Source organism: Ostrinia nubilalis, chromosome 5 (genome assembly GCF_963855985.1).
Source record: "Ostrinia nubilalis chromosome 5, ilOstNubi1.1, whole genome shotgun sequence".
NCBI classification, from domain to species: Eukaryota; Metazoa; Arthropoda; class Insecta; order Lepidoptera; family Crambidae; genus Ostrinia; species Ostrinia nubilalis.
The window spans coordinates 12,741,723-12,767,658 of NC_087092.1; the positions used below are offsets into that span (position 1 = coordinate 12,741,723).

At 36.7% G+C, this 25,936-nt stretch overlaps 2 protein-coding genes across 2 annotated transcripts in view; one reads left to right on the forward strand and one right to left on the reverse strand.

Moving 5' to 3' along the window:
- LOC135071956 (DNA-directed RNA polymerase II subunit RPB11) overlaps positions 1-25,936 on the reverse strand; it is a 212,472-nt gene that overhangs the window by 158,149 nt on the left and 28,387 nt on the right. The gene's annotated exons all lie outside the window — the stretch shown is intronic.
- LOC135071957 (restin homolog) overlaps positions 122-25,936 on the forward strand; it is a 52,998-nt gene continuing 27,183 nt past the window's right edge. The window contains exon 1 of the mRNA XM_063965861.1: positions 122-1,063. Within this exon, the coding sequence (XP_063821931.1) occupies positions 835-1,063 (229 nt within the window). The 5' untranslated portion in view covers positions 122-834. The remainder of the gene's footprint in view (positions 1,064-25,936) is intronic.

A 25,936-nucleotide genomic window follows, 5' to 3' on the forward strand; every position in this document is an offset into this window, starting at 1 on the left:
ATTAAGTAAGTAAAACACATTGATTGGAAATAATTATTCTTTGTAAATTGTTTAATTTCTTATCATTAATTAATAAGGTAATAATTAAATTATGTCTCGCTTCGTAAACGAAACGCATTTTTGATGTTTTGAAACGTGATGGGCGAACAGCGATTGTATCGCTACGTACGATTTTATTTTCCGTTACGTGCTCGGTTCTCGGCTTAGCTACGATGAGCTAACGCTTGGATTTGCGCTAATCAAATAATATTTTTACCGTGATAATTAATTCTTCCAACATGTTTTAAGAACAATAAATTAGTGTGGTGTGAAGTGATAGTGATAACATTGTCAAGCTCAGCTGGTCGTGACGACGAGCGGTAAAATCTCTCGAGGTTTTTCTTTTGATTACGGAAAGCATTTTTTGTGCTCTATTTCTTCAAGGTATGCCGTTATATTTTTCTTCTTTAAGTTTTATATAACCAACTCTTTCACTTGGCTATTTATTTAGCTTTATTTAAAACTTGTTTTGGGTTTAGGGCCAGCGTGATTTTGCGCGATTATTTGCGTTTTGTAGATAAATTGCATTACTTGATAAATATTACGGATTCGGATATTTGCCATTATTTACCACATTTCACATTGGCCGTGATCCAGATAGTGCGTCCGTGTTATTGCGCGGGAACTTGCGATATTTATAGTTTAATGGTCACACGATGACTTGAAACGCGTGTAACACCGTTAATATCTTCTAGTATTTTTGCAGACAACTTTGATGTTGTTACGTTCGGTCAAAACAATGGGATCATTATAAAAAAAATTGTGAAGTGCCTAAAAAGTAGTGAAAAAAAAAGAATGAGTGAAGTACAAGAAGCAGCGCCGATGAACACATCAGCGTCGTCACCAGCTGCAGCCACACCTGCAGTCTCTTCATCATCAGAAACTCTGTCATCAGTCACCACTTCAGCATCAGCGCGGCCCTCATCACTGCCCAAGCCTTCTGGCCTGAAGCCGCCGAGCAAGATTGGAAGACTATGCTCCAACTCAGCCCCCAAACCAGCAGTGCCCATCTCTCCTAGAACTGGTAAGTTCTTTCACTTCTCAATGCTATTAAGACCTCTTTTATGGTGTCTCAAAATAATAAAGTTTCACAAGTTAAGAATAAAAAAAGACACTGTAGTAAAGGTCTTAATACTCTTTGCAGTTTATTGTTATTGAGTTACTGTATTTTATTATGTTTACAAACTGCAATTGACACAGGCTCCAGTCTCTTAGGATTTGAATTAAATGTTTTCAGCATTTATCAAAGCAATCATGTCTTATTGTTATTATTTAATTTTGCAGTTTAAAATTGAGATAATGACTGAGTAAGTTTATTCTCTGATTTAGCTTATACTATAAGACTGCCCATCACCTTTTAATTGAATCTTGACTCAAATGGTCACCAGAGCACAGCTATATTATAATTTGAGTTTAATATTTATCCTACCTCTGAGAAGGAGGACTATAAAATGTATAAGTTGTATATTTGCATGGTACAGTTTGCAGCAAATCTTGCAACATTGTGACCTACTTTCCTAAGAGATACTCAGTGATAATACATTACTATTCACGGTCAGTTAATAAAGACCATTGCCGTTAATTAAGATTGTATTACAAATGTTACACAGAGCTATACGGACATTTGAATATTTTAAGGTATAAAATACTTATCAATTTTGCTTAAAATTATTGAGTAACTTGAGATTTTCTTTAATATTTTCCTCCAATGATTAAAACCCATCAAAATTCAACAAATTAATTGGAATGTTAGATATAGGTATAATTAGCACAACACAACATCAGTTTAATTATTTAACCAATTTGCATGCTAAATTCGATCAATCGATATTAATTTGTGGTTCCTAGTATCATAATAACATTACATTATCATGATAAAAATTTAAATGTCTATTTTGTTTACTTTATCATTAGGGTATTAGGTCATCCTCGCTTATTATATCGATGAGGTAGGTGCACACGCCGTCTGACCTCTACTCTCGTCTCATAAATTGGATTGCCGTTAAATGCGAGGATTAGTGAATTATTTGACCGTGATATACCAAGCGAAACCTGTCTTCTACATCGTTTAAAAGTTCGACACGGCCATTATAATAACACGAAACGCAAATACATAAATTAATATATTGATTGATAGTTTACTAGATTTGTTAGGCCTGAAGTAGTTTGTTAAATGTTTTTATTGTTTATTTTTTATACAAATCAAGAAAGTGAGAGCGTTTGAGACGTCAGTCCTTTTGTTTTGCTGCGGCATCGGCGCTACCGCGGAGTTTCACCTGAAATTGTGTCCGATCCGATGGTCGATTTGCACCGCTCATGCTCGTGAGTACGTGTTACAGACTCGTTTAAAGCAATAAAGCACGATTTCACCTTATCATTCATTCAATAAGCATAAAACAAGTGATTTATGTTACGCTGTCAATTTATTCCAGCCGTAGATCTTTTGGAAGCAATTTTCCTTAGTTTCCTACGCCTAAAGTAGGCTGTAGGGAATATGTCGCCGGAGGTCGCCGGTTCTCCAAGTGAAATGCAATAAAAGCGGGCCGCCGAAATGGAAAGAAAATCACATTTCGAAGCCAATCTGCGCTGCGCCCGGAAACACTGCCAACTTTTCTAGTGATAGCCTTACTGCATAGCAGAACTTGAAAGAATTTTCCAACAATAGCAAGTGATCGATCGATCACAGTCACGGTCATGACATGATCACATAGTAGAGCCATGAATTTAGTTTTTGAGATAAAGAAACATCTAAATGTATCTGCTTAGAAGATTCTTATCAGTTACACACCTCTTCGAAATAAAACCCTGACCCCATTCTAAGTGTATTTTTTTACGTTGGTACTTTGACGTAAGCGTAGCGTACGGTGTTATTATTTAAGTACAAAAAATCTTAATAGCCATATCTGACTGATCCAGTTTTTGAAAGCGAGCGCGGTTTAACTGTTTATTGTTTTTATTGGTCCGAACTAACTGGTATACAGGTAACAACAACATAACTATCTATTACAGTACAGTTAGGAATTCCGACCTTCATTGACTAGACAATTAACAAAAAGTTGATTAGGTTATTATTACAGTTACAGTCTCTTTTTGAGACCTAATTATTTTCCATTTTCATTTACTAGTGCTCAAACGACTTCATAGGGTCACCACCTCGAGTTTAGTATCACAATTTACTTTCTTTTGAAAAATGCTACGATGATTTGAGGTATTGTGTATAAACCTGTCCATTCGGCATTCCTATCGTGAGCTGAAAAGAGACATTCAAACTGACAAGCTATGGTTTGGAGCCTTCAATTCTTCTTGCATTGTTCGCGATTCACTTTCTCCTCGGACGTGCGTGACGCGCGCGCCGCTCGCCAGGTCATCATCCATTATCGGTGCTGGTGCTTCTAAGTACAGTCGACAGCCCATCAGAATTACATTTTTATTGCAAAATCGCACCTATCTCAACTATGTTAAGCGCCACAGTGCCCACAGCATTTACCTTTATTTGGGTTCGTCCGTACACATAATAATAAGGTTCAATGGTAGAAACTCTACTAAATAACGTTTGTCATGGTTTAGAAAGTAATAATAATAAAGTTACTCCAACAGCTCGTACAAATTATGGGGTTTAATCGAAAACTGTGTTACTGCGGTAAAATAATCGCTCCACAAATAAATAATTTCCTACTAAATTAATTAATCTACAGTCACAGAGGATGATCTGTGACGTATTGCGCAAAACGGGAAAGACAATCTTATATTATTTTGAGAAAATTAATTTCCTTACTTTTACCAAAAGCTTCGTTGTTATTTCCCAGACGCTCTACCAAAAATGCTGGGCTTTTCTCATTCAATTCCAGTGCCTTTAGAATACTCATAATCATTTAATCATCTTTAATCTTAAAGACCTTGTCCTTGTTAGATCTTGACCTAATCCTCTTCATTATCAGATACGAGTATTGCAGAGCCAGAACTGCTTTACTTGTTAGATTGTTGGTACAATCTATCGCTGTCAATTTTAAATAACTGAATATCTTGGCATGTCTTTAATGAGATTTGTTGACTATAATATTTCCGCAAAGTCACGATTCACGAATAAGAATCACGAGGACATCTAGGTCACCAGGGTTGTCCACGCTTATAAAAACAGCTGTTGCATCACCAATTAAAATTTCTGCGGTTCGTTTCATTTACCACAATAAAAACCCGTACGAGTTGTGTCTCATGCCTTCAATAGATTACAAAATACGAAGTCTAAAAAGATATGAAATTCATTATACTTCAATTAACGAATCAGCGAACGTACATTTTCCCTCGTTATAAGTTTGACCTGGTTCACATTACTTGAAATAGCATCTTCTGTGATTCATATTGATCTTGAATGGTGGTTCCAATTTAGAACTAAACATAGTTTCGACGCTTCAATCATTCTATTTCATAAAAATTTTAATACCTTCTAATCAAATTAATGATAAAGTTAGAGAAACTGGCGTAAAGTGTGTGGAAGGAATTTTCATCGAACGTAGGTATGAACGTATCGAACGAAATTTCAAGGAACTTAATCCATAGTAGCGTGTGTTGTAAGTAAGTAAGAAAGCACCAAAAAGCCAAAATAATCTTCTGCAATCTAAATGGAAGTCTGAAACCAAAATACTTGCGACTCTACAACTGTTTCACCACCGTTTCTGACTTCCAATAAACTTAGGTTATCCTCATTGGTTCCAGACTCCAGGGTATTCCTAGCAAAAATAATAACGATGTCTCATCAATGTTACTAACATCGGCTACAGATAAGCATCTTCTAATCCTTAATCAATTTATAGAGCACCGCTACCTCAACCCTGGTCAATTGACAGACTTATCGTCACGGAACGAATTGACATCGATTATATCTTAGATGAATGGTCCGCTCTACAACCAATTAACAAGCTTGATTGCCTATTTAGATAGGATAATTTATGTGTCTATTAAATTCAAATACTTCTTGCAAGTGCTCTACATACAATCGCTGAAAACTTAATTTCAGGGCTTTCCTTTCTCTTGTCTCGAACGTATTATAATTTATTTATTACCTATTATGTTTTAAGATTTTCTTAAATATTTCCGATGCTTTTCACTTTTCTAATCATATTATTTTTGTTAAGATGTTCGTCGAGTTGCGTGACTGACATTTACTAACATCGTTGAGGCGCTGTACCTCAATCAGTTCAAAAGGATGTTTAAATTAATGTTAATATCATGACATCGTATAAAGTAACATGGTAATAATTTTCCTGTCCCTGTGAAATCCTAGTAAAACATTTTTGCATAATAAACTTACTCGTAGATCACATTGTTAACATTGGATACTTGAGCTTGAGATAAATACAATTCATAATATAATAATATCTAGTTAAAGTGTAACTAGTTGTCCTTCATATGTATTTAACCCAGCTTACTAACGTATCCACGAATCAACTTACAATGCATTGAATTCAAAATATCACATACCTAATCCTGCTGCAGGCGGTCGGCCTTGGGTCTAAACATTCTATTCTCAGATCTAAACGTTTCGTCTCAAATGTCATATAAGACCCTCACTCTATTTAATTGTTAAATGCCAACCAAAAGGCAATAACATCGTGAGAACCCATTAAATTTTACCAACGGGCCTCGCCAATTAAAAGTTTTGTAAATACGCTGTGAAAGTCGCACATCAAAGATGGATGCTAGTCAAACCATTCGCCGCGGAAAACATAAGCTAATTAATGTTTCATACATCAAACTGTCATGTCGCCTTGACCTGGAAACTAAATACTTAAAAAACCCAATAGTCCCGAGTATTCATTCAATTACTCATATCCTTAATCTAACTTTAATTAAATTGTACTTAATTGAACATAGCTCACACAGATTGTTATTGAGACAAAGATAAAATAACTGTATTGTTATCTTGTTTAATTAGTTTTAGAGGTCAATTGCAGTAAGACCTAACTTCGCATGTTCGAGCTAAGAACATCACAATGAGATTGTGACGGTGACACAATTGCCTAATGTGTGAACATCTGCATGCATTGCAAATAAATAAACAATAACAGAGAATGTGCACTGGCATGCATGGCAACAATGGAAATAATGAGATCTTTCTCAGCTCGATTTTTGGGACCGTTTCTCAAAAGTTTGGCATAAAGTCCCCCCTCTAGTTTTTGTCGCGCTTTCGAAAGCGCACATCCTCGAAAAATCTTTTAGCCATCATTTTATCGGATTTATACTTCCGACATAATTTTATCGGATTTATACTTCCAAATGAGTACAAGCTAGAGCACAGGCTAGCTAGAGTCACTAATTTATTATGCTTAAATGGTTTATCATTACATTTTATTTACATACTAGCTGTGCCCGCGACATCGTACGCGTGAAAACCCGTTTTTGTAACATTATTCATTGTTGCTCTGCTCCTATTACTCGTAACGTGATGGTAGCCTATAGCCTTCCTCGATAAATGGGCTTTCTAACACTGAAATATTTTTTCAAATCGGACCAGTAGTTCTCGAGATTAGTGCGTTCAAGTAAACAAACAAACAAACTCTTCAGCTTTATAATGTTAGTATAGATTTTAAATCAGTACAGTTGTATGTAAGTACATTATGTAAGAAGAAGTAGGTAAATATTGTGAATATAAAAAGCCGAATAGAACTTTTCCAGCTTTTCTCGCCGCGGTTTAGAAATGACCTCCTCCCGAGAGTAATCTCAAAAGGTTTTAAGAGCTCTTTATTGAGATTTGCGAGCTACCTAAACATTTTCGCTAAAATTCGCGCTAAAATAAACCTGGCTGGTACGTAAAGTGGGTAGCTCTTTGTTAAGTACATTTAAAAAACAATGACTAACACTCTTTTATCTGAGAAAACATTCTGTAATGTATAGGGGCACTGGCAAACATAAAGCTATTTAACTTTGTTATTGACTATGATAATGACAATACACTCATGAAATTAAAAATAAACCGGTGTTGTGGTGGTCGGTTAAATATAAATTAAGAACTTTATTATTTCTTTATTGATTCTGCAATGGGAGCAAAAATAATCAGTAGGAGAAAATATAATTTGATCCTTTCGTTTCGCCCACTCTAATTGATTATGCAGTCAGGAATGATGTCATCAACATAGATGATGTTAAAATATAAACAAACGACGCTATCTAAGATTGAATACATGCTTTGTATCAACCTTTCTTGAATCCAAATTAATACATATTACAGAGAACGTGAGAGCGGTAGAAATTATTGCGCCATTATTCTATTTAACCCTTTCACGCATATGGGACATATTTGTCCCCACATAGTTTTCACGATTTACAGTAATACTGGTTAAGTTAAACCATTTGTAGTTTAATATTCTTAAATTTTATTATTACCTTTTATGATTATGCGCTATAAATAATAAAAAACTGGATTACATGTGTAAAAAAATACTGGCACAAAATGTGAAATAAAAATTCGTTAGACGTCAAAATTGAAAATTATTTTTTTATTACTTATCGGCTTTCTGCCACTGTGTTTCTTCCAATTTTACATTCAATGGTAAGTATAATTATCGTTTTATTGCATATTTTCAATCATCTTCGTACAAGTTAGGAATATTATGTAAAAATCTAATTGGGACACGGGTGTCCCTATATGCGTCAAGGGAAACTTGGTTCTTACTAGGGATATTGTTTGCGTCGTTATAATTTGTATGTTTGTATCGATGTTTTATTATAATATTCATACATTTTTTTGTAAATCATTTGTCTTCAAATCAACATAAAAAAATTCGCTCAGGAAAGACGAAATTTTGGAAGTCATGAAGTCATGATGACTGATGATAGTGACAATGAGGATGATTTCCTCCTGGATAAAAGGGCGTCTAGTGCTGGACAGAGGCCTCCCCTGAGGACTTCCACAACGATCGTTTCTGTGCTGCTCGTATACATTTATGTATACGAGAAGCATAGGAACATGAGGCCTGCCACACACACTGCGTCTTCCTATCCGTGGGCGCCACTTGAGAAATTTTCTGCCCTCACTTCTGCGAGCTATGTGCCCTACCCACTGCCGCGAAAGTTTGTCAATTCTGCGGGCTATGTCTGTTACTTTGGCTCTCCTGCGGATCTCCTCATCAGACTTTGGGTGACTTTGAGCCTTCTCATGAGGCCCGTAGTGAAGGAACACGTCTCCGTTCCGTGCGCCATCACTGCCAACACACATTGGTCAAAGACTTTCTATCTAAGGTCTTGAGACACTGTGGTATTTTTGATAAGATGTCGCGAAGCTTCTCGGATGTTATCCCCCCGAGTAAGATTTAACGATTGTAGTCACGGCTGATACCTTGGAAGATCTAGAATCAATGCTTTATGACCTCAGTAGAGGCTCTCAATAAATGGGATTCAAAATAAATATGGACAAGACGAAAAAAATATGTCAAATATCGTGTTACAGCACTCCTTTGAAGGTTTGGACTCTACACTCAAAGTTGTTCTTGGACAACGACAGTCAAGTTAGGTAGGTCTAACTTCAAGAAAGAGGCCTATGATGAGATGAGGATCAAACATAAAAATATGTGAGATAAGACGCTATCTATTTTAAATTCTTATTATAAATATTAATATTATGCTTATTGATTAAATTACATTTGTATTTTTAGTGTGGTTTGTATTTATTTTGCAACAAAAGCGTCGAAGTACTTTACTTCCAATATATGAGGCAATGTATACCTTAACGCATATAGGGACATATGTGTCCCCTACTGAAAAACACTGAAATACATAGCACATATATTTTCTGTACTACTTTTATGTTAAATTAGACTAAAATAAATAGATATGACTAAAGAAAAAATAATTTTATGGTTTGGATTAGTTATAAGCGTGTAAGGGTTAAACAAGACGAATGTCTCGCTTCATAAAGAAAATCGTGACGTAGCTTGGTCTTACTAACTCAAGGTTGCTACATTATTAATGTATCACTATTGATGTCATTCTCTACAAACTCACAATTAGGGCAAGAATATCGGAATCTCGGAATCTCGTAATATCGGAATCTCGGAAGGTGAGATCCGATATTACAATTCCGATATTGAGCGACCCAATATCGTAATATCGGAATCAGATAAAGGTTTTAATTGAGACTTTAAACAAAGCATTTAAACGCGCCAGAACCTGCTACAAAGCTCAAAGTACATAATTGGCAAAGACCAATGATTTTCTCATGTCTCTCAACATCACTTTTTGTCCCACTGCAAATAATTACTAACCATAAAATGTTCTAAAACAATTTTAGCACTTACCGTACTTGGTCTTAGCAATTAAAAACGACATCTCAACTCCCTTCCAAACATTAATAAAATTGTACTTCACTTCAGCTTGCTAGTCCGCCGGGCTATGTCAGGTCAGCGACTTTAGTTCGTAAACAGGGCTTCTCATTTCTGATTCCCCAAGACCAAGCACAGCCCTCTTCATACCACGCTGTGCAACTTTGAGAGGCCACGTTTCCGAGCCGTATATTATCACTGGTAATCTTTAAGTGGTGGTAGTCTGGTGGTCTTTAAGCACTGAGGTATTTTAGACGAAAAGATGTTGTGTAGTTTCCCGAACGCGGCCCAGCCGAGTAGGATTTGACGATTTACCGCTTTCTCGAAATTGAATCTACTTAGCTGAATCGTTTATCCGAGGTTGACATACTTGTCAACAATTTCGAAAATCAGGTTCCCAACCGAAAATAGGTAGGGCGGAACATGGTCATAAGCTTTGTTTTGTCCATGTCCAAGGCCTACCTGTTGGGAGACTCGATTAGATCTTCAAGCATTGTGCCGAGGTCTTCCAGCGATTCTGCCCTAGTTAGCAAAACTGACGGCCGATGGGGCAGCAAGGTTCTGGAGTGGAGGCCACGTACCGGAAAGCGCAGCATAAGGCTGCCATCCACAAGGTGGACCGACGACCTCATAAAGTTAGCAGGAAGGCGTTGGATGCAGGCCGCCACCAACCGGTCATTGTGGAAATTATTGGGGGAGGCCTATGTTCAGCAGTGGACGTCATATGGTTGAAATGATGATGATGATATCACCCCATGGTTTTGTGAGTTGTACATCGATAATCAAAAGGAACAAATTACAAGCATATTCAAGTTTTTTACCACTGTCTAATATTTTTGTAACATGTGACTTGAATGACTGTACAAATCGTTCCGCCAGTATTGGTTGAAGGAGTAAAAGTTTGTTTGATACCTGTTTTACAAAAACACTTAAATTCTTTGCTAGTCCATTTCCATAATTGGCCCATTATCAGTTACCAATGATTACCCTTAACACACAAAATGGTTTTAAATACTTCAATTTTATAATTTTAAGAAGTGCTATTTTGTAATAAATTAAAAATTTTGATTAAAATCATTATTTTACTGTATACAATCGAGAAATTATACGAATATAACCAAATATTTAAAATTTATAACACAAACTCAATTCCGATATTAATATCGGAATTCCGATATTGAGATCTAATATCGGAAACCAATATCGGAATTGAAAACCTTCCGATATTACATGCCCTACTCACAATGCAACGACATAAACTCACTTAAGTCAAACCGGTTGCTATTAGCCTAAAACACAAGCTAGATTAACTAATAGAATTAATTTGCGAATATTGATCAAGCGCTGAAACCGCTCGAATGAATGTCGTAAGGCGACTCTTTCGTGCAATTTTATCATATCCTGCTCTTTCACCTAAACTCCGGTTTTCCACTGAGTGATCCGATATTCCTGTAACTTGAGTGCTATGTTGAAATCATTACTGGAAAGTGTTCCGGTCTGCCGCGCCGGCCCTCAGGCACACGTGTGTGAAAACCAGCATAGCGATGATACATTTTAAAGTCAATATCAACGTCGACGTTGCCAATTTCGAACTAATCGGCGAAGAATTTGATTAAACGTCGAAACCGGCAATTATACTCGCACAGCCTTGACTGTATTACGCACATGCATGAATTTAAAGTTTAAAGGTGCCATTTTAAACCAAAAAGTAAAAAAACAGTCGTGATAAAATCAGGAAAGTAACACTCATAAAAGAAATAAATGGCCACTTTGCGTCTGGTCTCGCATTTCTAGACTCTCGTGGGATAAGAAAACCTTTTTGAGAGATAACATTTTGGCTATAGTAATTTTAATATTAACTTGATATTTTTTGATGTGGTGAAATTCTAAACTTCTTTTCTTATTAATATTTACAGCATGAATACTGGATGGCATGATTAAATGACATAACAATAAAAACGAATGGTGATGTTAATTCAATAAAAAGTTGACAAGGACTGGCCGATACATAATATTGTTAAACAACGAGAAAAAACTTTCAACATGTATGAAATAAGTTTGGATAGGAAATGTTGTTGATTGAGTCAAGTCCGAGGTTGGTAAATACGCTTTTTGTACGTGACTAGGAGCAGGATATCGTTGGCGGTCACAGCTCACTGCCTGGCCAGTCAAAAACTCAAAACAAACATCCAGTACAATCTCACGGTGATACGATATCTCAATTGTCAATTATTTGCATTTAGAAGTACCCGCTTTAATTTGTATATCAAATGACTTCCCCGAAATAGAGTTTAAAATTCCACTGTTCACACCTGTATTGTAGACTGTAGAGCCTTTAATGAATACTCATTAAATTCCCGCTAATGTAGAGATAGAAATTACGCAATTCTTGCAAAATTGGTATCTTATTTTAAAAGGTGAGCTAAATGGGACAAAGAATGCTACGATTCCGATGGTCGATTGCTACTGCTAATCATTGCTGATCTAGATTTTTAATATTTCCTTTTCTATGCAAACGCAAGGAAGTTGCAACACTATACAAGTAGTAACCGAGCCAATTTGCCTGCTTATTAAGACGGATATTACACAAAACGTTTAATGACTAAAATCTTTTTAACTTTATTTTAATTTTAAACCTTAGGCAATCGCGTTTCTTACCACGGTACTGTACTGACTGACTTTTAAATGCTGCGTCATTCATTGCACGTCATTTTAACTGACGCCTGTCGCCTGTTTTATTTCGCTGTTCCTTGAAAAGCTAATGTTACGGTAAATTTTTTAAATGTTTTTATTATGGACTACTGACAATCATTTAACATTTTAAAGCATTTTCGTCTCTTTTCTAGACCAAATGGGTACAACGTACTAAAAACATGTAGAACGGATAGTTATTCAACCAGGTTGTTAGTAACAAGTTATGTAGTTAGTAACTATCTGGTTTTAATTCAGGTTTATTGAAACTACGTAAAAATCTGTTAAGTAAGTCGTAAAATACAGACAGGTGATTTTAGCCTGCCTGATTTACGGTTATTTAGAATTTCTGGAAGTGCTCTACCTTAAGTATTCAGCTTCAGCTTGACTAGTTATTTATTCTGACATCATTTGAAAAAACTACAAAAGTGGACCCACGATTTCAGTCAAAACATCTCTCGGCTGGCAAAGAGTTCGCCTGTGGCATGCTGCATGCATCGAAAATGTATTCTGACATCATTTGAAAAAAAAAAGACTCCAAAAGTGGCCTCACGATTTCAGTCAAAACATCTCTCGGCTGGCAAAGAGTTCGCCTGTGGCATGCTGCATGCATCGATTGTAAAATAATCCAATAAGATGAAAGAGCACGGACGGCTAACTCCGCTACGTGCCTTCCGCTGTAAACTCTACCGTCAGTCAAGGATTGTTTGAAGTATAATCTATCGGTCAGCGCCCCGGTCTTATATGGATGGCTATTACATCAAAGTATTATAATTAATTATGCCAATGTTACTATAATAACTGGCCCAGTTATAAACTTGTTTGATAGGCTAATAAATTATTTAGACTACTGCCGGCGGTAGTAGCCAACTACCCACTATCATCCGCACCTTGTGAAAACTATTTGTACTTGTAAGACTGTTCGGAATTTTATGATTTTCTTTCAGAAAATGCTAAAACTCTACAATAAATTTTGCTCTACATTTAATAGAACGGTTGTAATTTTACTTGCAATGGTCAGAAAGTATTAAAAATCATTTTCGATGTTCACCTTTTCGTGTTACTATTCTACTGACTGTCAATTCGTTACTATTTGAATTCTATAAAGAACTTATTACAAGAATATTAAAATCGTCGGAGGTTTCAGTAAAAAGTATTTTGAATTCTGCCACCTTCTTGAAACACGTAAAAGGCATCTCCAGAAGCCCATTTCATCGCCCAATTCATAAGGCAGTACATATTTCAAAAGCGGTAGGGTCTGAAGTACTTCGTCGGCTCAGTAACATTATGCTGACTCAGCGTGCTCCCATTCGCCGCCTCGTCACAGATTTCAAATATTCAAGAGGCTCTCAGTGGTCGAGGATATACATGAAGGTAGGATGGGACACTAAAAATAAATGATCAAGAAATGAAACTCAATAAAACAAAAGCTTGCAAACATTGTGCATGTTTTGATTTATCTTCTAAAAATAACTATCTACACCTGCCTATCTTACATCTTTCGACACGTAATGGTATTCTCAAATTAGGAGACGCCTAGTGAAAGGAAGCTTGAACTTTACCGTCGGTGGTTGTATAAGCTCGCTGACCGCTCTAAAACATGGCTATTTGTTCCCTGCAAGCCCAAGCGCACTTTCTTATTGTGAATTAGCTTTGTTTGGTCACTTGGTAGCTCAGTGAAAGGAGCAAATTGGTTTATTTTATACGTTCAGTGCATTAGCTATCAAAACTATTTTAATAAAATTGACGCCACTAATGAATGACACCTGTATCGTATAAAAATATAATTACATATTGTGGCAGTGATGCAATAATAGTACTGAAGTCTATGTTAGGTAACTGGACTAGTATTTTCGTAGATCTTTACTTTATCTTTGTAAAGGCTGGATGTAACACGAGTAATTGCTTAAACAGAAAAGGAATGGCTGCTCTCTAAATGCAGCCAACAATTGATTTGTTATTCGATTTAAATTTTAAGTTATAGTTCCTGGTCCGAATGCATAGAGCTCGCCACAGATAGTGGTATTTTTCAACCAGGATGCGAACCGTGATGACGTGATTCACTTGCTCTTTTAAATGACTCGACCTCGGCGACTCGCTTTCTTTGACCTGTTAGAAATCGTGGCTGGTTTAACCGTCACTGTAGTTGCTGTCACGACAGGACTCAAGCGACAGCTCGTTAACTGGATAAGACTGTTGGGCAACACGCGACAATATTTACATCCTCTGCTTTATCTCTGGCAATATTTATCTACATGGGATGATATTCAACAGCCATGAATCATTAGCTGGTAACCTTATCTCCATGACAACGTTCTAGATAAATCATTTGACAATTGCGACTTACCTATATTTTTAAAAGGAATGACTAGACGCTCTTGTGCTAGAATACCACAACACAATGATAAGTAATGACATTCATATCGCAAGACTTTAATCCTATGGCATCGATGTAGTCGATAAGACATATAATAACTAACATGTTCGACCCCCAAATATAAGTTCAAGTTCAAATTCAGACATTCAGTAATGTTTACTGAATTTTACACCCGAATTACGATACTTCCTAATGGAAAATATATGTCTGCGTTAAGACAATACGTGTTAGCAAGCCGACTGGAGTAGCATTAGATAGCTCAAGGTTCAAGCACCAGTGGCCAAATAGGACAATCCGAGTATTAAGCATTTACTCGACTCGTAACGTCTGAGCAAGAATTCGCGGCACGCACTTGCTATCAGCTTTTGATAAGATAGCCCCGAAGATAGCTTGTGAGAGCCCTTTGTTTTATACAAGTCTATTTATTCTACTTGTATTCCAAAGTTTGACGATGCTGTAGGATTGCTGCAAAATTTATGCATTATAAAAATTGGTAGAGTTCAATCTAAAATAAAAAAATATTTTTTCAAAACGTTACTCCTATAGAGAAGAAAATAAATGATTCGCTATAAATCAATATCACAGATCACTCGTATTTCAATGGAAACAAATTAAAAGATAATTCTGGCATTTTGTATATTTACACAGCTGAAAAGAGAAATAAATAATTTGCGAAACCAAAAGAAATGAGCTGAACACGAACATTGAACAAGTAATTTTTCGTGTGGATTATTCTAACTAAACATTATTTTAGACTAAACATCATGTAAGTTGCGTGTATTCTTCAAATCAATTGCATGATTTAATTCTTGTTTTTGTTGTAAGAGGTATTAACATTATTCGAGCGTCTAAATTAGCGATTCCACGCGATATAACAAAATTAATATTGCTAATTTCGCGTCGTCGTATCACGCCGCCGCCCTGGGTAGGGGCTCCGGGAAAACAAAACATGGCTATAGGCTGTGTATAGGTTGTTATACTATCAGGCAGGAGCGAGGGCGGCGCGGCGTAGGACGACCGGCCGGCAGTGCACACTCGGCGAGCGAGCGACCCGCGCGCTTATGAGACTTACTCACGAACCGCGCATCTGCACCACGCAGGACCCAGCGGAACTCTCATCTCCATTCCTGAGGCAAACACACCTGCACGAAGTGCTCAAGATTTTTTTCACAATTTTTTGACGCCATAAACACCCAGAAAGATGCCCGTCGAAACGAAAATTAGCTTCTCCGGTGAGTTCGGCTTAATTTTTTGATGCTCTTTTAATAAACCCAAATTGAAATAGCAGATGCCTTGTAAATTTAAATTGAATGCTTTAAATATGATAAAAAGTGATGAATTTTAATGTGGCAGGTGTAATTTGCACAGTATCACTCATTATTATCAGCGCAAAATAATAATATTTAAATGTTATGTTACGATTACAGTCACGTAGGTGATCTTAGAGTGACAATACGTACTGTAGCTAATAAAATAGTGTTTTATGTCTCCATAAATGTGATGTTTTACAAGCTGTAAGAAGAACGTGCATTAGTAGTACTGTTAGTTTTCAATGGTACGGAACCAACCCTCGAGAGCACTAGACATCCAGCGCAGGCTGTGGAGTGTTCCAGTGCTTAAGTGTTAACGAGTTCGTGTACTGCTAATAAGTTGCTAATGCCTAGGGACAAAGCTACGTTTGTGCAAACTATTGCGAAAACAACATTGCATGACAAGACGTGCGATACCTATTTTGGAAATTGAATTTGCTATGAATGACAACGACACCTTTTGGAAGATACCTACTCGATGTTGCAAATAGAACTTCTTTTACAACCTTCCGAAATTAGTATATCTCCTTAAAAAAAAATCCATCTCAAATTTTCCGCGAAATTTAATGAAAACTGGTCTCTTACAAAAAGGAAATAAATCATTACTTAGCATTTTCGTACTGTATTCTTCTTCAGAAGGCATTTTATTTGTGGATGTAAATAATCAAAATACGCTGATGCAGGTGTTACGTAAATATTAAGAAACATTATCAACAGTCGTCGGTAAAATTGCCGCAAATTGATGATGCACCCAAAAAATTATGACAGATTTTTCGACGAACCGTACCGTACATTTTGGGAACTCTTGGTAGAGCCGTGGTCGGAATAAATTACTTTGTATCTATCTAGTATCTACGACACTTCTATTTCATTGGGTGTGATTTATGGAAGAAAGTTACAACAATTTGTGAAGTTAGATTAGGACCTAAACGTAAAGTTTTAAGTTCAAATCTTAACTTGTGAACTCTACCATTTGTCAAAGTAGCATCATTATAGAAATTGTTTGTGGTTCTTAATTTTACTCTTCAATATATTTTCGATGTTCATAAATAATAAATTGCATAATTTATTTAAATCATACTACTCTGAATCGTGATTCGTCACTCCGCTGATGTCATAAATAGAGTAATCATCCGTGCAAGCAATAACATATCGACCGTATTGGATTTTAATGAATACAAAATTGATGTTCATCTGAAAATATCAATTTGCATTCTGGTTCCGGTTAACAATAACTTTCTTCAAGTGCTCGCGATTTCACTAAATTCCCATTATAGATTGTAAAGTAGAAAATTTTGCTGATCTAAGGAATTGTTGCGTAGGTGAAACGGCTTTGAGTTCATTATGGTGATCTGATTTAGGAATACTAATACTACTAATAAGTGTTACCTGTTAGCGAGTTGAGATTTCTATAGGTACGTAATAGAAGTATAGAAGGCTTCTTTTAGGTAAACAAATTAGGTATTGGCACTAGTAAGTACCAATTTATTATGTCACTGTGGTATAAAAATCCCCGCCCTTTACAAAAATGAATCACATAGCCTACTAGTGACCTAATATGATGAAATAACTTAGGTACATCGGTTTTAAAATCGTAAACATACCTATGTTTTGTAATAGCACTTCGACTAGGTGCGTCGTTCATCCCTGCGGGATCCCCTTTTGGCCCTGAAGCGTGTCTGGCTGGGGAACGAGGGTGAGGTTCTATGGATGCCTTGCTATAGATTTCTATTTCAATTTTGTGTAGCTGTGCTTCGAGTGCTTTACTTTAGCCCTTTATTATTACAATATTATCCGTTAAAAGCAAATTCTTATCTTCGGTTTTCTTATCTTAATCACCTGCTAAATAATAAAAGCTAATCTAATATAACAAACACTAAATATTGTTTTAATGAAAACTTTGTTAGTTGACAATATTAACTGCAAGTTTGTATTATTGATTTTCTTAATCGAACTAAATAAATTACTTGCGAAAATAAATTCACTCGCCAAATTGATTTATGGCTCTTCAAAGCAAGTAATGATGCTATCAACAATCTATTACTGACATCCAAATACAATAATAACAAAATAATTAATGACACGTACTGGAGCGTTATTTGTCGTAATTACCACTTAGCGATTATAATGCGCTTCTGCAGCTCTACAAAACCGGTCACATTCAATATGACGAGGTGAGACGGCGTCATGTCCATTTAAGCCTGTGACAACGTTTTTTCTAGTTATTTCGATTTTATTATTAGTTACTCGTTGGTGGTCGGCATTAGTTTTCTATGCCTCCGTTTAGTCAGAGAAGTTCGCCGTGACCTCTGGACGAGCGGACTCATGATCTTAAGGATCATGTATTTTGCTCCACACAACGGACTTAACCTTGTTTAGCTCACCGGTGGCATGCCACGCCGATGCCATAACTGCATCCTGACCTTGTCCGTGTCTCGTACAAAGGAAATTGTAATTGTAATGTAAAAAAGCGAAACCCATCGACCGAGACGTCGCGTCGGACTTCATCATGATGCTATGTCTGCTGCTGTACGAGACTCACAAAAAATTGTCCCCAGTATTACTGAACATGCTAATTTATTCATTTGCCTCACTATCTTTTCCTGTTTTCGAAGTTTCTGCCAATACCTTCTCAGGTAATATTTACATTTCAAATAAATGAGTTCGTGCGCCTTATCGAAGGTAAAGTGAAGGTTAATTCAAACAGCGTAATTACAAGTTTGGAAAAATAACTTGCACGTTTAGCAGTAATGATGCTATCTCATCTTTGTTGCTGTGATACTCTGGCTAAAGAACGTTAAAATTATCATAAGCCGGCACGCTAGACCCTTTGTTTGCAAATTCACTCTAAAGTTGAAGATAAATAACTCTGTGTTTACCGACTTTGTTAGTTAAAAGTAGGCAGTTGCGTAATAGCCAGTGTTTCTTTATGATTTTCTGTACTTCGTAGCGTGACACACGTCATCTTTGTCGCTTATACCTACCGATTCTGCGGTAGCTATTGGTTGTAGAGGTATTAAAAGCACGTGACGCGATAACAATTTTACAAACTAAACACTGAATCGAAGGTCATCTTTATGCTGGTTATGAATGCCCGTGCTATTAAAAACAGACGACAGATTCTTAGATTTAAAGATAGCCGTTAACTTCCTGTCTTTTACCCTCGTCGGAGATGTGCTTCGCATGTTGGAATTGCTCAATTACGCGAACTGGCATTGTTATCAGCCGACCATAGCGAAACTGCAGAGCAGGTGTGACCTGCAGGGTCTTTACGTGACTAGGTTACACACAATAATAAACAAGTGTCATCACGCACGCCACATAAGGTCAACGTTTTAGCATTGATCCCAGGACTACCGATGCGCTTGGTTTAACACATATTTTGCAAACGTAACATGATCCTTTCGATAAAATTTATAACTTGCATTGTTTTTGTCACCACAGTAATTTAAACGCTGCGCCTTGAACTACGGTTTCGATTTCGTATCGATAGTAATTCTTCTCGAGCGTATCAGACCGGACCAAACATGTCTTGGTAATCAATCGTAAATCGCCGGCTTGTTTTACATGCGATTTTTATTACGAAATTGAGATGTTATTTAAAATGAGGATGGCGGGACTGGTAGAGTCCGGAGATGTAGGGCCACCCACGCCCGGGGCCAGCCACGTGACAAATTGATATCTGTGCGCGCTGCCTCCTCAATGACCGTCATCGTGAAATGACATCCCTTTTTAAAGTTCTCTCCACAAACCGTTTTACATCCTCGTTACGTAACGAAATTGTTCTCACGTCACGATATCTAATGTTCGTGAACATCCTCGTAGTTTCTCGTGATTAACTTTTTACTATCTGTTTATATTATTTGTAGCTCATTATTTTAAATTGCTTTACTTGCAGAAAATCATCATTAATCTCTCCATCTACGTCGCTTCTTATGTTGCTGTCGCTTAAATGTTAAAAACAAGTATAAATATTAGGAAGTGAAGTTTGCAGATGTTTCTGATATTTTATTTTTTGTAGAGTTCGAATCAATTACCTGTCAGGGTTTTTCCTCATGTTTAAGAGATTGGATAACATGGTAAAATGATATCAACGAATTTAAGTATTTATTTAGTTTGCTAGAGTTGAAGGCACTAAAATTATACATTTTGTTGTATCTTCAATTCAAAACATGTTTATGCGTAGTGTCTCAGGCTTAGCACACAACCATGCGCAAGGATCATTCGTAATTTATGATTTATAACTTTTCGAAGCCTGTGGCATTACCTCCAATTGTTTGCGACAAAGACACCTATTATCGCCATTGTGTCTTAAAGATTTTACAACTTACGAGAATACTACGTAATGTTCGTAGCTACAAATATATTTTCTTTCTTGGCAGAAGTTAATTCAGAATAATGTTAAAAATGAACGTAGACGATGTCGGTGTCCACCTGGAGATCTGCCAAATACGCTCCAAGTTTTACGTTTTATAATATCAACTTTTATGGGGTGAAATAAGTAGAACTTTAGTTATTTATGTGCGTTTGATTACGGATAGAATGGGATCGGCGACGCCGCGTCTAGACCAAATCTTTTATCGAAGGATTCCTTTTAATAAATTTTACCACGTGGTGGAAAGAATTCCATGGTTCTTTCAAATTCTGGAAGCATCTTTATAGGACAGGTGACCATTAAAAATGTTCAATAAATACTTATCTATTAGGGACTCAAAGTTTTAAGAGCTTTCATACAACAATCGGGTTCGCTTTCCATCTTTGTGCCTTAACCGATATACTATGGGAGTTAGGAGTTGTTTCTGTTATCTTGTTGTATTTATGGCGTCTATTCTGAAACGCGATTATCTAGGATCACGCAGGAAGTTGAGTAATTTATCTGCTTACTGGGCAGCTTTATAACAGAGCTCGGTGATAAACACTGCAATAGGTGTCATGGTTGGTACTCCCCTCCATACACCCATTGTCGGTATCTTGGAACAAATTATGCACCAAAAGGCACTTTGCAGTGTTATTATAGTCGCTTTTTTCTTTACCTCCTACATCTTAATGCCTGGTAGTGAACCTTCATGATGTACCAATAGTTCAATTTGGCATGCTTATTCAAATTATATGGAAATTCCATATGTTTTTCATATGATATCCATAATATTACTATGACCTTTTTCCTATGAATAGTAAACAAATAGACATTTGCAAGTTTACTTACATCTTTCCCGATATCTACCGGAGTGCAGGGGCGTCAGCTACTTAAATATTCATCGTCAATAACCAATTTACGCACACGTTCACCTTAGCATGAATTTCAATCGACAGCCGTGTTTAGATGTGACAAAACACCTCCTCAAATATTACATAGACCATGTTCAACATCCTGATGGTGTTGGTGTGTTGTCTTAAAATTATTCGCAATTTCCTCATCGTTCACCTCCTGTGATAGTTTAATCTGTTATTTATTTCTGATAGTGAATATAACACAATTTTACAAATAGCAACGACCCGATATAATCTTATCAATCTACCTTAAATATCGGTTAATACTCAGAATATACACTGAATCATCGTATGTGAATGAGTCGCAATAGCCTAATTATTTTGTAACACTGGTACATAATTGTATCATACTTTGCAAAAATGTCGTCAACGTATGCCATCATCATATTGATCATGGCATGGTATTGCGCAGTTTAATGTTATTATTTATACATAATGAAGATGTTCGTTCCTAATCCGTATGGTGTTTGATGAATCTCTTTTATCGAGTTTTTGTGTCCATTATCACAGTCCCCAGAAGGCGGCTACATTCAGGTGGGAATTGTTTTATTGACAAAACACTTGCGTCACCGTTCGCCTAGCTGAGACGTACAAGTTCAAGGAGACAGGTCGACGGGAAACTCTTGTCTCGTACATCTAGAAATGTATACAGTTAAATAATGTATGAATGAATTCCAGCGCAGAATTTAAAAGTCAAAACAAAACCGGTATTACCTAAAGGTTTGACGTTTGTTTTTATAGCGCAATGTCGTAAATTCTAAGAAGAATCTTTAAAAAATATGTAATGTATTGGATTTCCCGCTTCTTAATTATCTGTAGTTTATGCGAAGCACATAGTACTTGAGGTATATACGCTTCGTCACTTCTACGAGTATGTACACAGTTGGCAAAGGTCCGCTCCATTTCTATGTACATGCTACAACCAGTGTTGAAACTATGTGGCGTGCTGATTCACAATGTGGACTTAAGTGAGCAAATAACTCTTTAGCCACGGATAAGGGTCTGTCAAGAACCGCGCTTGACAGGAAAGATTCCATCTTTGCGCTGATGTCACTACCTAAACACGCGACTAAACTAAACTTGGGCTTTTCTAACATACTTGACTGCTCAATCATTCACCTTTCCGAGAAATAGATAAAGCAAGATACAAAGTAATAACCTATTAAAATTGTTCCAATGAAAATTTATCGGATAGATTATAAGGTGCCCGATAAATAACTGGAATTGTGTTGCAGTGACGCCCTGCAAGCTTCTCTTTACGAGTGGCATTTATCACTGCCTCGGATAAGAATCTGAGCGGTATTTCTGCAGGCGTGAGAAACAAAGGCTACCCGGCGCATACGGCGTGCATCGTGACCGTTGCAGCGCCTAACTGCTTCGAACATTGCAGTTATCTTGCAATAATGCCACCAGTCTTGCAGATAAATCTCGAAGGGAACTGTGATGTATTTATAAGATGTGTTATAATATCTCCAATCTTCAGTAAATCTGTTCTAGCTCAATTTCTGTCTAAAATAAGGTTCCTATTTGAGTTGTGCTTGCAATGGCAACGAATATTATGTTTCCATATATTTCATCTTTATGTCTAATAGCGTAAGAGCTATAGGCACATTTTCGGCTTTCATTATTGCAAATATTATGATTCAGAGATATGAATAATAAATGTACTATAGAGAGAAGTAGCGCTCCAAGTCACGTCCCTTCCAAACGCAAATTTCTTAGAATAATGTAAATAAATAAACAGGGTCGATAACAAACAATGCTATTCAAAGGAATTTGTGCGTTTATTTATCCTCAATATTATTATATCTATATCGAAAATACATCAATATACAATGTCTATATCATAAACGTTGAGTTTATATCTGTCCAACTGATCTATCGATAATGTCCCGATAACACGATCGCAAAAAGCTACAACTATTATGTCAGTTTTTTTGCGTAGCGCCACATCAATCATGTCTTCTTGTCAGCACTGAGTAATTTGACGTCCTAGTATTTCTTACATTGGTAATTTGGTATTAAATTCCTCTTCTTTCACTCGGGAACCAAAGCTTAAATCAAATTACTTTAAACATTCTTTTGCTTTCTTTCTGCCTCCTTCCTTTTTTGCTTCTAATTAAACATCGCCTGTTTCGTCTGTTTAATTAGTATCGTTTAGCGTGTGCGACGAGCCTCATTTAGCATGCCAGGTGGAGTGTTGGTGCGGCTCATTACTGCCCATTACCGTGTGGAGGGCGCTACGTGCGGTGAATCAAGATCCAATTTCATACCATACCCGCCGACCCTTAAGGAACGCACCGTCAATTACACTTTTGAATTATTCAATTTCTTTAACGATTGCATTATTAAGCTGGTGTTGTCTTAAGCGGCTGCGGTTATTAACCAGCCTAATAAGGGAACTCTCACAAAAGCGCCGCCGGCTGCTCAAGTTAATCGCTCGTGACAACCGTGAGCTCCATTTGCGTACATGTCGAGATGCTCACATTATCTGAAATGATCCGATGTTGATTATTGCAATGTTTATCTTTACATAGCTATGGATATAAAAAAGTTATTGCTCGCTGATTCACTATAAACGACACAATAGTCTATAAATTTTAAGATTCAATGAATTAATAATACATCTGCGGCCTGTTGACTTGCTGGCATATCGGTTGTAATTTTGGTCTGTTGCTTTTTAATACGCAATATTCCTTTTATATTTTAAACACTCCAAAGATGGCATTGGTCTTTATTTTCCAAAGAATACAATTATTATAGTTTTGAGTTTTTCCCCTCACGGCGCATCTTATCATTTTGGGGACGAAGTAACATCAACATTGTCTCCTCCATACAGGTGGATGAGTCACACGCCCTTCAGATGAAACAATCATCTTTTATGTACCTGAGTTGAATTCCTTACCAACAATATTTCAGTTATGATAATGGCCAGATAAATAAATACTTGAAATACGGGATCGGTGAGTCAGTAGTGTTTATTGACATGACCCCAATGTTGCCTCACGTGTAGTGGGTCAGTGAGAATGGTAATCAATTTGAAGCGTACTTCCTTTGGAGGAAATTTATGAATTTCCCGTCGACCATTATGGAGATGAATGACAGTTACTAGTCAGCCCTTTGTACCTAAATGACAAATTATAAAGTTGTCATTAGAAAGCGAAAGATCGCGGCAGCGCGGACACTTGCGCCAACTCGGTCACTCAGACTACACTAAGTATTTTCGTATGTAGTCCTCCTACCACTTCCTAGTGTTCTAGATAACATAATGTTATGTTTATTAGTAATAGCAGACTAAGAATTTTATTGGTCAAAGACACACACCACATTTTTATTTTTACTACTTCACATAGATCCGCGTTAATTACAAGCAATTTTTTAACAACTCTTAAGATTAGCTAAACTGTGTAATTGCCGATGAGAATTGCATTTGTCCTGCAACATGCCGTTATTGCATCAATTGTTAAAGCACCTCTTTGGTGAGTGGCTCAAATTGTCCTCAATTGGCATGTTAGCCTCGTCACCCGTGAAAGTGTCACCACTATTAATTGGGCCAGTCTAATCTACCAACCAATAGTAGTAAACTCTTGCAGTGTATGTTACTATAACTATGGTGTCATCATCATTAACTGTCTATAAGACAGCAGTCAAATCTGCTTTTAACCGACTTCAAAAAAGGAGGAGGTTATATGTTCGACTGTATGTATTTTATATCTCAACCATTCATATTGATTTCTTTTTAGGTAATTTTAACAAAATTCTGATATAACAAACAGTATTGTGGACAGTCGATAAAAAATCAACAGAAAAACGTAATTACGGCCCCGTTGTGTTATTTGCAGAATGTGCCTAATTGTTTGGGCGTACGTTCATGCGACGAAGCACGTAATTATTTTCAACTTGAACTTGACCACAAAAACCAAAGTCACACGTAATATGCTCCGGCCACGGTCCGCCGTCAAGTATCTCTCGTCGTGTGCTAATAAAATGGATAAATAATGTTCGTCTGTTATATCAATTACATCATTTCCACAAACAACTTTTGTGCTTAATATAAACATGTGAACTTAATTCGTAGCTCGTATTTTTCCTCGTGATATTTTATATTTTCATTTTAACAAAAGTACACACACATCGTGTCGTTGTATGCTCGCCCCCGTCAATTATAGCACCAATATAAGCGTAGGTAGTTTTATTTCGTATGACACCTGTGATAAGCGATGATTGTTCACGCATATTTTTAACTGCAATATCTCAAAGGTTATCTTTAAACTTGGACACGAAAACATTGTTATCCGTTTTGAATCGTCAGCCGACAAGTGACTGATGTTTAAATTTATTGCTGCTATTTGCGCGGGATTCGCAAACTAGTTGTCAAAGTATGAATTCAATAACTATGACAAATGCCTTCTTAGCATGACAATGGGAGTCCGCCACGTTACATGCAAACGTGAAAAAAGGCCGTCTTGTTATGTTAATGTTGTCAATTTAATTTAATGGCGTCTTACATTTTTGACAACAAAGGAGGTGGGTACATCTCTAAGACATCTATTTAACCATATTCGTTAAGTATTGATCGAGCAAAATGAAGTGCGATCATTAAAGAAATAGGAATATCCATGGGAATCTACCAACTGCAAGTACAATAGACGGGAGGGAGAGGTCGTCGCGTTCTATTAGAAGTTAAATAATTTATTAGTAACTGCAATGCAGTATCTATTAAGCTTTCAATTTGACTCACGACAAGTCCAATTGCCTCTATTAGCTTCACAGTACTTGAAATGTTGTTGTCTTGGAAAATGTACATTGATGACGTTATCGTTGTAGCGAAACCTACGCGGAAAAGCTGTCGCCTCGTAATTTATAATCTAAGGTTGGATGATTGCATTGCTATTGATGAATGCTTAATTACAGTTATTATTATGACGGGTCTA